Source organism: Magnolia sinica, chromosome 15 (assembly GCF_029962835.1).
Source record: "Magnolia sinica isolate HGM2019 chromosome 15, MsV1, whole genome shotgun sequence".
NCBI classification, from domain to species: domain Eukaryota; kingdom Viridiplantae; phylum Streptophyta; class Magnoliopsida; order Magnoliales; family Magnoliaceae; genus Magnolia; species Magnolia sinica.
In genome coordinates this window covers 2145133-2158290 of record NC_080587.1, presented here as the reverse complement: position 1 = coordinate 2158290, position 13158 = coordinate 2145133, and the positions used below count along the sequence as shown (strand labels likewise).

The window sequence follows — 13158 nt, the reverse complement described above, 5'->3', positions numbered from 1 at the left end:
GGTTAGCCCAGGTGCAGGTACTACAAGAGCCAACCCTTTGACAGCCCTACCTGTTTGGGTGCCACTTAAAAATGAGTTCATTGCATTTTAATAAATAGTAATTATGTATTAGAGATCATGATTAATGGTTATTAAGATTACCTTGCTAGAAAAGAAATGGGGCGTTCGATAGCATTGACATACATCCAATACCTGCCGAATGACATTGAGTGCCATCTCGAAAACAGTCTAGCAATCAATTGGAATTTTTCAGATTTTCTTGATGTGATCGAGTGAGTTGTCAATGTCAATGCTACCAACAGCTACTCAATGGAATTGAGTGGATTGTCAATGACATTGACAAACCCTCTTACATACAAATTTAAGACATCTAACAACATAGAGTGAGCTCAGGTGAAAATGGATTTCTTGCTAAAGCCTGTTGTAGGTTTATGCGCTTGGATGCTAAGTGAGGCCCACTATGATGTTTGTGAGAAATCCACCCTGTCAATCCATTTTTCGAGCTCATTTTAGGATATGAGACCAAAAATAAGGACGATCTATACTCAAGGGAGCCACATCGAGAGGTAAAATTAGGTAAAGAAATTCCAATCGTTGAAATCTTACGGGGTCCACCTTGATATTTATATACTATCCAAACCATTCATAAAGTCATACCCATTGGAATAAACTGAAAACACAAAAAACCAAATTCCTAATATGAAACTCTTATGGCCCTACGATTGTCTCAATTTCCTCTCATGTGGCTCACTTGAGTTCCGGATCCTCCTCATTTTTTGTCTTATATTCTAAAATGAGTTGGAAAATCAGATGCATGGAGTGGATTTCGTTCCTCTAAGTGTGGTCTACTTGATCAACGGATAAATTACAAACAATCAGGTGGGAAGTAGGCATTTTGTAAACGGGCTGCGCTGGTGGGGTTGGGTTTGTCTGGGCCTGGGCCAAGCTAACCCCACATGTATCAATTCTGGGCCGAACAAAACCTTTCCACCCTCGATCAAGCACAACACTTAATTAACAACACACTTCAATAGTATTTACCCTTCAGACTACTTCCTATACCTGTGAATGGAATTTCTCAGAATCAGAATTTTGAGCACTTGAATTTACATATTTGGATGGAGAATTTCTATACCGTGCGTATACAGAGAACTACAGAAATCAAGAAGCTAAGAAAATGCAGAAGACCAATGCGGCCCAGCTATTGGTTCAAAGCTTCCTAGAAAGATGAGGAAGACAGAGATCAGAGAGAAAAAATCAGGTAAACAGAATTTCAAGGGAATCCTATTCCTCTATGCTAGGTTACTCAGGTACCCTTTCCGCCGTCTCCCAAATAGGGTGATGGTTCAGCTACCGTTCATGTGGTTACTGATCCAAACAGTCCAAATTGTGGACCATCCAATGGAGGCAATAGAATGGAGATGATCAGTGGTACAGATTCAACGATCGATGTAAGATGGTTAAGATTCATCCTATCAATGTGATTTCCAGAATATACTCCATCTAAAATAGGACCTACGATTTGGACATCTATAGACACAGATGTACGCCATTTGTATGCTGGATAAGAAGGCACTGTCAATGAAATGGAGTGTCACAATGCTTACATTGAATTCCATATGAGAAGCACACTTAGCAAGCCACTGAGCATCCATCATCTGAAATGACACACAGTAGAGGTCATCGAATGCCATTTCATCCTGTCCATGTAGCTCCAGAAGCCGAACCCCAGCCATTGAAGTAGTCCTGCCTGCAAGAAAGTTCCAACCATACGTTATTTTAATTTTCAATTGGTCAGGCCAGGATTGGGTATCACTTTTTGGATCCAATTAAAAATTGGTCTAGTCAGGTTTTGAGTTGGGTCCGGGAAGTTTAATTTAATAGTAAAACTATGTATTTTTAACATGCATTGATTATTCTAGTAAGAAATGGTTCCATGTGCTGCACACGTGTAAGAGAGACTGTTTTTACACATCATTCATTCGCCAAAGCGGCATGCTTGTGTGAGATCTAATCCATCCAGCGGGTAGGCCTAATCATGTAAATGCTCTTAACTGTTGTTGAGGGTCAAATATTGCATATTAGACCCCATTTATTAGCTGGATTTACGAGCATGATACTGTTTAACGTTTTATTTTTAATCATGTTGTGATGCAAGGTGAATCTACGAGCCTAGACCGAAAAGGGGCTTAAAGCATAGATTTAACGCTCTGATGACACCAGAGCATGGGACGGACTCCGGAGAACCAAGATCGACAGAATTACACACCAGGGACCCGGAAAAATCGAGAAACTGAAACTCAAACGGCCTAAAAGTCAGCCAGAATGCAAGATCACTGGGTTTCCACCATCTGTTCAGCTTGAAACTTTATACATGGCTCGAGGACCAAAAACTAACTGTACATGTCAAATTTCAGCCATTGGATCCTTCTAGAAGTGGCCCAACGGACAGATCAGCCCATAAATCAGTGATTTGGGGCCCGCCTGGTATCTGGAAATGCGTTAATTTTGGACTCAACGCCTTAAATGAGGCGAAAAAATGGATGGACGGCACAGATTTCTCTCGAACATCACGATGAACCCATCTGTACATGCAATGTACATAGGATACATGTGCACGAGAAGTGCACCGGACGGAGAGTCTGGTCAAACAACGGACTGACCCGAAGTCCCTTTTTTTTGAAAAAAAAAAAAAGAAAAAAAAAGAAGAGGAAACAGCGTCCGACGCTGTTTCGACGGATGATCGCTGTGGGCCCCACTCGCTCCCCAGAATGCTGATCCTGACCCTACACTCGAACTCCATGGTTCATATTACCAAGCCTTAGGTGGCAAAATTCCAAGGAACAGTACGGATGAGTTCCTGGCAGTTCAAACGGAAGATGGACGGTGGACTGAACCGACTTATGGGCCACACCAAAATCAAACTGAAACCGTCCCTTCCCGAACAATTCTTCGTCCTGAATCCAATGGACGGCTTAGATTTCTTTAAAAAAATAGTGAAGTGGGCCCCACCATCATCATAGCGTCAATGACGCTACTCTGTTTCGCATTCGGAAGAACTGGACGTTCCGAATCATCCTGGCCCACTGGCGATGATCAGATGTCTGATCTTAACCGCCCATCATACAGAGGGGCTCGCTTTAGCCAAGCCCATGTTGTCTTTATGCACTCATACATGCGCAGGTGCTGGTTTCAATGATCACAAATGGACTGTCTTACAACTGTTGCAGCTGATCTCTTCCATGGGTCACGCTGAATCTGATCCAAAACCGACCATCTCCGGTCGAAATTTCGAGGAGAATATGGTGAACGGAGTGGATCTCCTGTTTGAATTCAAGAATGGGCCCCACCGGAAAAACAGCGTAAGAATTCTATTCCTGCTACGATTCGGACTGCGAAGAAAGGACGGTTCCAACTCCAGTAGCGTGCGTGAGGAGCTTCGACTCTCTCCGAACGGACGTCCTCTTGGCTTATAAAAGAAAGAAAAAGAGAAAAGAGAAGGGCAGCTGTGGGAAGAAGATCATGCTCGGCTTGGATGATTGCAAGTGAGAGAGAGAGAGAAGATAGAGAGTTTGTTTTTCTTTTTCTAATTATTTGTTTTACTTTGTTTGATTTATTTTTAAGAGAATCAGCCATTTATGTGTAGCTAAACCTCTTAGATAGGGCTAAGAGGTGAAGCCTGGAGCGAGATGGGAGATACTATTTCATGCTTCTAATTTAAATTCATGAACTGAATGTGATTTGCGCTAATTATTAAAGGAATGTTTTTTTTCCTTAGTCTTTAATGGTCTGTTGTGACTGAAATTACTATGGGTCTGCAATGGCTTTGAATATTTCTTTCTCCCTTTTTAATGTTTATGACGTCAGGAAGCCCTGTTGTTCACCATCGTCTCCTGAGCATGGTTGGATGATGGTACCCTTCCTAACTTTCATGCACTGTTGATTGGTTGGTAATTAGTTTAATCCTGTTGTTTGCTTTGTCTCCTGGGCATGGTTAGATGATGGAATTCATTCTAATTCATATACCTTTCATCTCTTGAAAACCAGATCAAGTAAGTTCAGTTTAAATTCCATAATTCTTGATGCAGGCATAAGATCTCCCTGATCCCTACAAGTGGATCCTCCGAATCCCTAGCTTCCTTCTTCTAAATTACTTAAGTTTTAGATTAGTGTTTCACTCTTATTATTCAAATTACAACTCGAATTAGATTTCATCTCATTCTAGTTTTAGATCTAGTTAGTTTCAGACAACGTACAGATATCAGTCCCTTGGGATTCGACCTCGGTCTTACCGAGTTTATTACTACATCACAACCCTATACTTGGGGAGCGAACAACTGTCCCAAAGCCAACTCCAAATTTAGATCCAAAGACTCAATGGGTACCCAAATCCGATCAGATCAAGGTTTTTAAGAACCACACCCAGACATAAAAGGACCCAAACCTGGCAAGAACAGAGCCTGGTAAGCCCAGGTGCAGGTACTACAAGACCTAACCTTTGACAGCCCTACCTGTTTGGGTGCCGCTTAAAACTGAGTTCATTGCATTTTACTAAATAGTAATTGTGTATTAGAGATCATGATTGCTGGTTCTTAAGATTACCTTGCTAGAAAAGAAAGGGACGTTCCGTAGCATTGACGTACATCCAATATACCTGTTGATGACATTAAGTGCCATCTCCAAAACAGTCTAGCAATCAACTATAATTTTTTCAAAATTTTTCAATGTGATGGAGTGAACTATCGTTGCTATCGACAGCTGCTTGATGCAATTGAGTGCACTGTCGATGACATCGACAAACTCTATTACAGATAAATTTAAGATATCTGACAACAAAGAGTGAGCTTGGCTGAAAATATATTTCTTACCAAAGCCCTGTGGTAGGCTTATGTGCTTGGAAGCTAAGTGAGGCCCAGTGTGATGTTTGTGAGAAATCCAACCTGTCAATCCATTTTTCGAGCTCATTTTAGGATGGGACACCAAAAATGAGGAAGATCTAGAACTCAAGGGAGCCACACGAGAGGAAACAATAGGTAAAGAAATTCCAATCACTGAAATCTCACGGGGTCCACCTTGATACTTATATACTATCCAAACCATTCATAAAGTCATACCCATTGGAATGAACTGAAAACACAGAAAATAAAATAAAATAAAATAAAATAAAATAAAAAATCCTAATATGAAACTCTTATGACCCTACGAATGTCTCAATTTCCTCTCATGTGGCTAACTTGAGTTCCGGATCCTCCTCATTTTTTGTCCTATTCTAAAATGAGTTCGAAAATCAGATGGATGGAGTAGATTTCGTTCCTCTAAGTGTGGTCTACTTGATCAACAGATAAATTACGAACAATCAGGTGGGAAGTAGGCATTTTGTAAACGGGCTGGGCCAAGCAAACTTATCAAGTTGGGCTTGGGCCTCCTGTGCCAGAATGCATGCTTGATTGGACTAGGCCTGGCCTGACCTAACTCTCTCGAGTTGGACTGGGCCTCCTGTGCAAGATGCATGCTTGGCTTGGGCTGGGCTCAGTCCTTGAACCTTAAAGTGCCAGATTAAGTGAAGCATAGCTTGACTCGACCCTGACCATGAGGCCTACCGTGATTATGTACCTTAATCAACGCCGTTGATCCATTTTGAAAACTCATTTTAGGTGATGATTTCAAAAATGAAGCAGATGCAAATCTCAGGTGGACCATAATATAGGAAACAGTGGTAATCGACCATTAAAAATCTCTCCCGGCCACAAAAGTTTTGGATGAATCTAATATTTGTGTAGTCTCTTCATTCGATGTCCTTGTGACCTTCTCAACAGGTTGGATGACAAATAAACATTCCTGTGGCCCCATGATGTCTTTAATGATGGGAAATCAATGATGACTCTTTTTTTTTTCCGTGGGATGATCCACCTAAAATTTAGATCTGCTTCATTTTTCATTTTTTGGGAACATGTCCTAAAATGAGCTTTCAAGATGGATGGACGGTGTGGATGTAAGGGACATACATCACTGTGGGACCCACAGTTAAGGATCAACCTACGTCCTTAGATCGGGGGATCATCTGGATGAATGATAGCACGAAAATAGCAGCAACTGAATTATCCAAGCTCTTCGATTGGTGGTCATCAAATGTATATCTATATACTCTGTATCTAAGAGAAAGAGAGAGAGAGAGAGAGAGTACCTAGTTGGAACTTGTCCACTTGATGGATCATCTCATCTTCATTGCCTCATTCGATTCTGTGCTGGTCAATCCAGATGTTTGGGATGTGTGATGCTTTGCTCCGATACTTATGCATTTATCGGCCAGCATTGGATTAACGCCAGAGATGCTTAAATCTTGGAGACAGGTAAGGCCCCACAACCCTTGAGGCAATGATCGCAACTCGGGGCAGCCGATGACATGGAGACTCCTAAGAGACTTGAGCTGTCCCAAATCATCAGGAAGAGACCTCAATTTAGAGCAATGGTTGATGATAAGAGTCTCTAGTGACTCCAATTGTTTCCATCCGTAGGCGACACGTCGTGTTTTTTAAATGAGCTATCTGAAACGTCTTGAGGCTTGGGAGGTTCGGTAATGGCCACAAAATCTCGCCGCATCCCGCGATGTGGAGGTAACAGGCATTCTCTGCTTGTGGCTTTACCATTGGTTCACGTCATTTGTTATTTTAAAAAATAAATAAAGAAAAAAAGTTCTGAAAATTTTAATAAAAGGAATCGGCTATAACAGAAAGAAACCTCCGTTTCTCATTCCCTCGCTCCCCTTTTCCCTTTCTCGTTCCCAATGTCACCACCAAGATCCTCTCCAAGATCATCGAGTATTGCAAGAAGCACGTCAAGGTGGCTGCCGACAAGATCCCCAATGACCGCTTCAACGATGACGAGCTTAAGGCCTGGGATGCTGATCTTCACCAGCAACCTCGTCCACCGTCGTACAACAGTCTCGATTTATTTCACCCTCTTGATCCCTCTCACCCACTTTTAACTACCATCTCTCTCTCACGCCCTTATGAAAATCCCCATCGAAACCCTAATCCCCTGCCAAGACTTGCATTCCCCCATCTCATCCTCCATCGAAACCCAAAGGAGCAGACGCCCTCGATCTTGTCGGTCAGCTCGACAGCGTCCAAGGCATGGTCGACGCCCTCTCCTCCATCTGATGGAAACAAACGTCTCTCATTTTCAACATCTTGAGTTGATTTTTATTTTTATTTTTTGTTTTTTTTTTTGGAATGTTGTGTTATTTTTCCAAGTTCTTCATCTTTTTCTTTAGCTAATGATTGTTTCTTTAATGGTGGAAACAAGTTAGTAATTTTTTTAAAGGAAATTCGTAGAGATTTTGGAATTTATTTTGTTGGAAGCCTTTGGGGATGTTGAATTCGCAAGGGAGCAGTTTGACCAAATGCCACACAAAGACTCCATCGTGTGGAACGCAATAACCACAGGGTATGCTCATAAACCTATACATTTGTCCAATTTGATGCAATTGGAGGGGGTAAAGGCCAAATATTAGCTTATTTTACGATGCAATTATGATGTTCAAATCATCGTAGGACAATCTCAAGATCAAATAATCTTAATCATTCACTCCTTTACTGTCCTCATTTAATTGATTAGGAAAATATTCACCGATGGGACGGAGTGGTTGGATAGTAGACCATCCATAGGGGGCCTATCTAATGGTCGGTACACATCATTACTAGATTGTTGTTGCTGCGACATTTATCCTAAGCTTATGCAGCACACAGACTAGAAAATCTCTTAATTATTTTTCCTGGCACTACATTTTGATACTACCCACTATCAGGAAAACTTAGTCTATGATGTATAGACGGATCTGTTCAGTGATGGTAGAGCTTGCCTATTTATGCAGAAGCTCGTGTGCCAATATGGCATGCATGTAATACATGTGAGCTTTTCACTTGGTGGGTCACACTATTGAGCTCTTTTGGTCTAAAATGAGGCCATTTCACTCATCACGCATGCCACACTATTTAGATCTTCTGGCCAAGAAGTCAGGTAGTTTCACTCCTCAGTTGGGTTAATTTTATTATTATTATTTTTTTTTTTTACAGAACAAACAGTTGATAGAAAAATTTGTTTTATCTACCCACTTGTTTTACACAATGTGACCCACCTGAGTGGTAAACTAAAAGTTGAAACAAACTGATTTTATTTTTTTTAGAAAATCTAGGCAGTGTGACCCAGGCAACGAGGCTAATCACGTTGCTCTGAATTGTTGGAACCGGTTCAACCATTCCTATCAAGCAGAAGTGATTCCCCAAGCATCGGTACCGATGATAGTGACTGACCCACAAGACCTAGAGTGGATACTTGACACTAGAGCAAGCTCTTATATAACCAACTATGCAGGTCTTTCAAATACTATTCACCCTTATTTAGGAAAATAATAAAATTATTATTGGTGATGAAAAAAAGTTATACACATGTGGGCTCTATGTTAGCTACTCCGAGGAACTTCCACATTCGCTAGAAGGAAATCAAACACAAGCACTTCCAAAGATCATCCCCAAATAGGACATCTCCCATCACATTCCTTTCCTCACATATCACATGAATTCCTTAAAACACTAGTAGGGCAAACAAGATAACACAGCTCCAAAGCCATCCAACCTAAATGCAAGAACCTAATACCATGAACAATCATATACCTATCTAGGATTGGGTGAAGGCACGGAGAGCCTGATGGTTGAGACCTTTTATTCCAACTTTTTGCTGGTTCCCATTCACAAGATGACCACTTGACCTTTCACATGTTGCAACCAAGGAATCCATCCATGTAACCCATAAAATAATGAGTCGGGATCCTCTGTTATTTGGTAAACAGGGACTCCCTGATTGCCTAATCCTCATTGGTCCACGTCACCACTCCCTTTAAAAAAACTAAAACAAAAAATTGGACTCCAAACTATTATGGAAAAAACCAAAGGAATTCAAAAAATAAAAATAAAAAAAAAACGAAAACGAGAAGAAAAACCCAAGGAAATGAAAGAAAATCCTCAGATAGAGAAATGAAATGACGTCTGCTTCTCCCATTTCTCTACTTTCACAGGTCCCGAAAAAATCCCCAAATCCAAAACTCTAATTTCCAACTGCAGATCTCATTCATATCCATTGCTGGTCTAATCTCCCTTCACTCACCTTTGATCTCATCATCAACATCAGATCTCTAGAAGCATATCTGCATCGGTCTCCACGCAGCAGCAGATCTGCACAAGCTTGGACGATCTTGTTTCTTCGATTCTTTCCAAGGTTCGATTTCGATATCAGATTTCTCGAATATCTGCTTGCATTCGTTTCCTGTTCTTGAAAATTGCTGGATTTTTAAGCAATTTATGACGAATTTAGATCAAGAAGTAGGAAATGTTGATGGTTTGAAAGCGTATGCCTGATATAACCATTTTAAGTCTGATCTCGGCTGTTTAATACCGGGCGATCAATTGTTATGATCGTTGTTGTGATATCGGGTAGTATCTCATCCACTCTGGGGCCCATGATTTCGACTACCAGGATTATCAGGAATGTATGTCAGGTGTACAGTTGATGAGTTTCTGCACCTGAGTTCACCATTTTGGAAATGACGGTGTCTCATTTACTGTAATGCGTGTGGCAATCCAGATCGTCCAAGTCACCAACCGACTTGGAGATGGCCCGTAATCGAAAAATTGCAATAATTCGATGATGGTTACTGTCCAATTTTTCCTTTTGAGTTGGGACAATGCACTATTTTACTTTTCACCGCTCATTGAATGAGTCTGGGTCCTTTGTTATTCGGTAAACAAGGACTTCCTGATTACCTAATCCTCATTGGTCCACGTCACCACTCACTTTATAAAAAAAAAAGGATTCCAAACTATTTTAAAAAAACTAGAGGAAAAAAAAAAACAGAAAAAGAAAACGAGAAGAAAAAACCCAAGGATCCGGACTCCACTCGTTGCTTCTGCCTTATCCTCTTAGCCATGTTTCTTTCTCAGATTTCCTTAGAGAAACTCAATTCCATTTACCTTTTTTATGTGTTTTTAATGTTAGATAATGAGTTTATAGGTCTGAATCTTTCAAATCCTCTTGTGTTTTAATCCAAAACACCAGTTTCTTCACTAGAATCAATATTAAATCTCAATGAAATTAAGTTTTGGATGTAAAACCAATAGCAATTCGAAATCTCTCTTATTGGTGATGGATTATATTGAAGTTTTCTTTGTGTCCAAGTTCCTAGAGCTTGTGGAGGCAAGCCGTGTGGCCAAGGAAGTCAAGCACCCATTCAGGATCCTCCTCAAGCGACGCAACCGCCTGCAGCTGATTATTGTTGTGGTTATGCTGGTCAGCCTCCCTCACAAGTCTCTGCCTTAAGTATAAAACACCCACAACAAATGACAAAACGGGTCATTTTCATAGCCATTGTGGGCATTTCGTAATAACCTGCATGACCATAGATAATCATACAATGATTAACAAGGTGGGCTGCGGGCTGCAGGTTGCTCTTGCTGGAAGCCTAATTTACAATTCCGACAAGTGGGTCTCACATTTCAACAATCTATTGTTTGGGCTATTGAGTCTCATCATGTATTTCATTTATAGGTAGCTTATTTTACATGCATCCAAACGACCCTTTACATTAATCTTGTAATAATTGGGGCATCAATCTCTCTCCCGTGTAGTAGTATTAACAAAAGTACAAGTATTTACTATTTACAAATTACAACATAAGCATTCTAAGACCTTGGTCAGCCAAGTTCAATACTTCTTGTACAGTAGAAGGTTTGCTCATGCCGTGCTTGTTATATAACAATATTTTTCTGGTCCTTATATTTCTGTAGGTCAATTTACTTATGTCTCTGTTGAGAGCAGACATGTCAGAGGCAGGTCAATAAACCACCATAATGGTTGTAACAACCACTATCGAAATTGTTTAAACAAACTCAGTGCATGCATTAATGAGGTCAGGTGACTTGTCTGTTGCTGTACAACCATGCTTTGATAAATTTTTGTAGTAGAGTTGGCTACCGAAAGTTTAGATGAGAATGCAAACAAGGAGCAATCAGAGATGGTTTTCCAGATGACTGAAATTGATGATATGCAGGCCCCTCGTGACCTTTCGCTTGCACAACTTTTATCAAGGTTTGATTCATCATCCTGAGTTGTTTGTAGTTTTGTTGACAACTTAAATATCTAAATAATTTTGTTGACAACTTTTATATAGGATTACAACTACTATCATGTTGATCATATAGTTGTCTTTAGTTGTCTACATTGTACATTGCATCTACACATGGGCATTGTGTTGGATTTATCTATTGTACTGCATCTCATGGCATGGATGCCTCTTTTATGTATGCACACGTTTTACTAATTAATGTTCCAAATAGGGATCATCATCATTTAAGACTCATCCAACTATGAACATGTTGTGATCTGATAATTAAGACAGTTGTCTCATTTACTTGGTCATACATGCCTCATTCAATGTCCTTCACAAAACAACCCAAAAACTCAAAAAATTTTAAAAAAATTAAAAAAATTAAAAAATTAAATTTTTTTTTTAAAAAAAATCAAGTGAAACAACCAAATCAGTGGCCAACAAATGAAAGAATTATTGGGTTTTAATGTGTCAAATGTGCCCATTCCATACAGATGGACTATGATAAGGCAGTCCAATCTGTTGATATGATGGACCCACTGTAAATGGGAGATGCACTAAAAATCTGCCAAATTAAAGCATTCATGTGAGCTTTAACTTGCCCACCAATCCACATGTTCCACAACTTTAGGTGCGTCTTTCAATCCATTTTCCCCTAATCATTGGGGTAGAATTGTTTCAATGATCTAATTTTAGAATTCTTAGTTACTTAAATGGGCCTCTTTTGAATGTTTATAGGTTTGGAATGCTCCATAGCAAGAAAAGGAAATTCACTTCTGAAAGACTTGTTCTTGCGTTTGTAGGAGCAAGCTGTATGATGTTTGCATGGCAACCCATGAAATGTGTACTGGAACTAATAATTAGTTGAGATTAATGACTTGTATTATTAGGAGGCGTCCCAATGCAGGTAAGATAAATAGTTTTTTGTGTTTTTTTATAAGGTTGAAAAATTTTCAAATATAAATGAAAGAAATGGCAGACACCATGTAAGAGAGTAGAATCTATATCAGAATAGGTACATGCATCTGTGGAAGTGATATAATTGATGGACTATGTGATGAGATTATACTTGAGGCGTTAATATAATATTGTCCCAGTATGATGGGCTTACACTTGAGAATATGATACGGTTGATGGACTAAGTGATGAGGTTACCCTTGAGGATATGATGTGATTGTGTGATAGTGTGAAGTGGTTCCACTTGAGAATATGATATGGTTGATAGACTATATGATGAGGTTGCGCTTGAAGATATAATATGGTTGTGTGACAGTGTGATATGGTTCCACTTGAGAATGTGATATGGTTATCGTACTATGTGATGAGGTTGCACTGGAGGATATGATATGGTTGTGTAATAGTATGATGTGGTTACATTCGAGAATATGATATAGTTAATAAACCATGTGATTATGTTGCACATTCGGATATGATGTGATTGTGTGATAGTGTGAAGTATTTTCAAATTAAAGAATGTAATACGGGACTATTTGCGCTTGAGAATATGATATGATTGTGTGAGAGTGTGATAAATGATCTCCACTTGGGAATGTGATACGGTTGATGGACTATGTTATGACGTTGAATAATCCAAGGTTATGTGACAGTGTGATCATGTTACACTTGAAAATATGATACAGTTGATGGATTATGTGATGAGGTTACACTTGAAGATATGATATTGTAGTGCGACAGTGTGATAAGGTTACACTTGAGAATGAAAGAAATTGAAGGACCATGTGATGAGGTTACACTTAAGGATATGATATGTGGTTGTGTAAGTGTGATGTGTCCACTTGAGAATGTGATACGGTTGATAGACAATGTGATGAAATTACACTTGAGGATATAGTATGGTAGTGTGATAGTGTGATGAGGTATATATCCACTTGAGAATTTGATACGATTGATGGACAGTGTGATGAGTTTGCACCTGAGGATATGATATAGTTGTATGATAATGTGATATGGTTATACTTGAGGATATGATATAATTGATG

The 13158-nt window shown here is 39.7% G+C and overlaps 1 protein-coding gene across 1 annotated transcript; it reads left to right on the top strand.

The window, feature by feature from the left end:
* The first annotated feature begins 6577 nt into the window (after nt 1-6577).
* LOC131228063 (uncharacterized) lies at nt 6578-12608 on the top strand. The gene is made up of 4 exons (XM_058223892.1): nt 6578-6649; nt 6715-7171; nt 11013-11139; nt 11897-12608. The coding sequence occupies exons 1-4, from the start codon at nt 6578-6580 to the stop codon at nt 12024-12026; spliced, it is 786 nt and encodes a 261-aa protein (XP_058079875.1). The 3' UTR covers nt 12027-12608.
* Nucleotides 12609-13158: the final 550 nt, after the last annotated feature.

Bases quoted from the DNA above. Each gene is read 5' to 3' on its own strand.
- LOC131228063 (XM_058223892.1), top strand. From the start codon at position 6,578: ATGGCCACAAAATCTCGCCGCATCCCGCGATGTGGAGGTAACAGGCAT. The intron at 6,650-6,714 runs GTTCACGTCATT...TTTTAATAAAAG, and splicing joins TGCTTGTGGCTTTACCATTG to GAATCGGCTATAACAGAAAG. The intron at 7,172-11,012 runs GTCTCTCATTTT...AAATTTTTGTAG, and splicing joins TCCATCTGATGGAAACAAAC to TAGAGTTGGCTACCGAAAGT.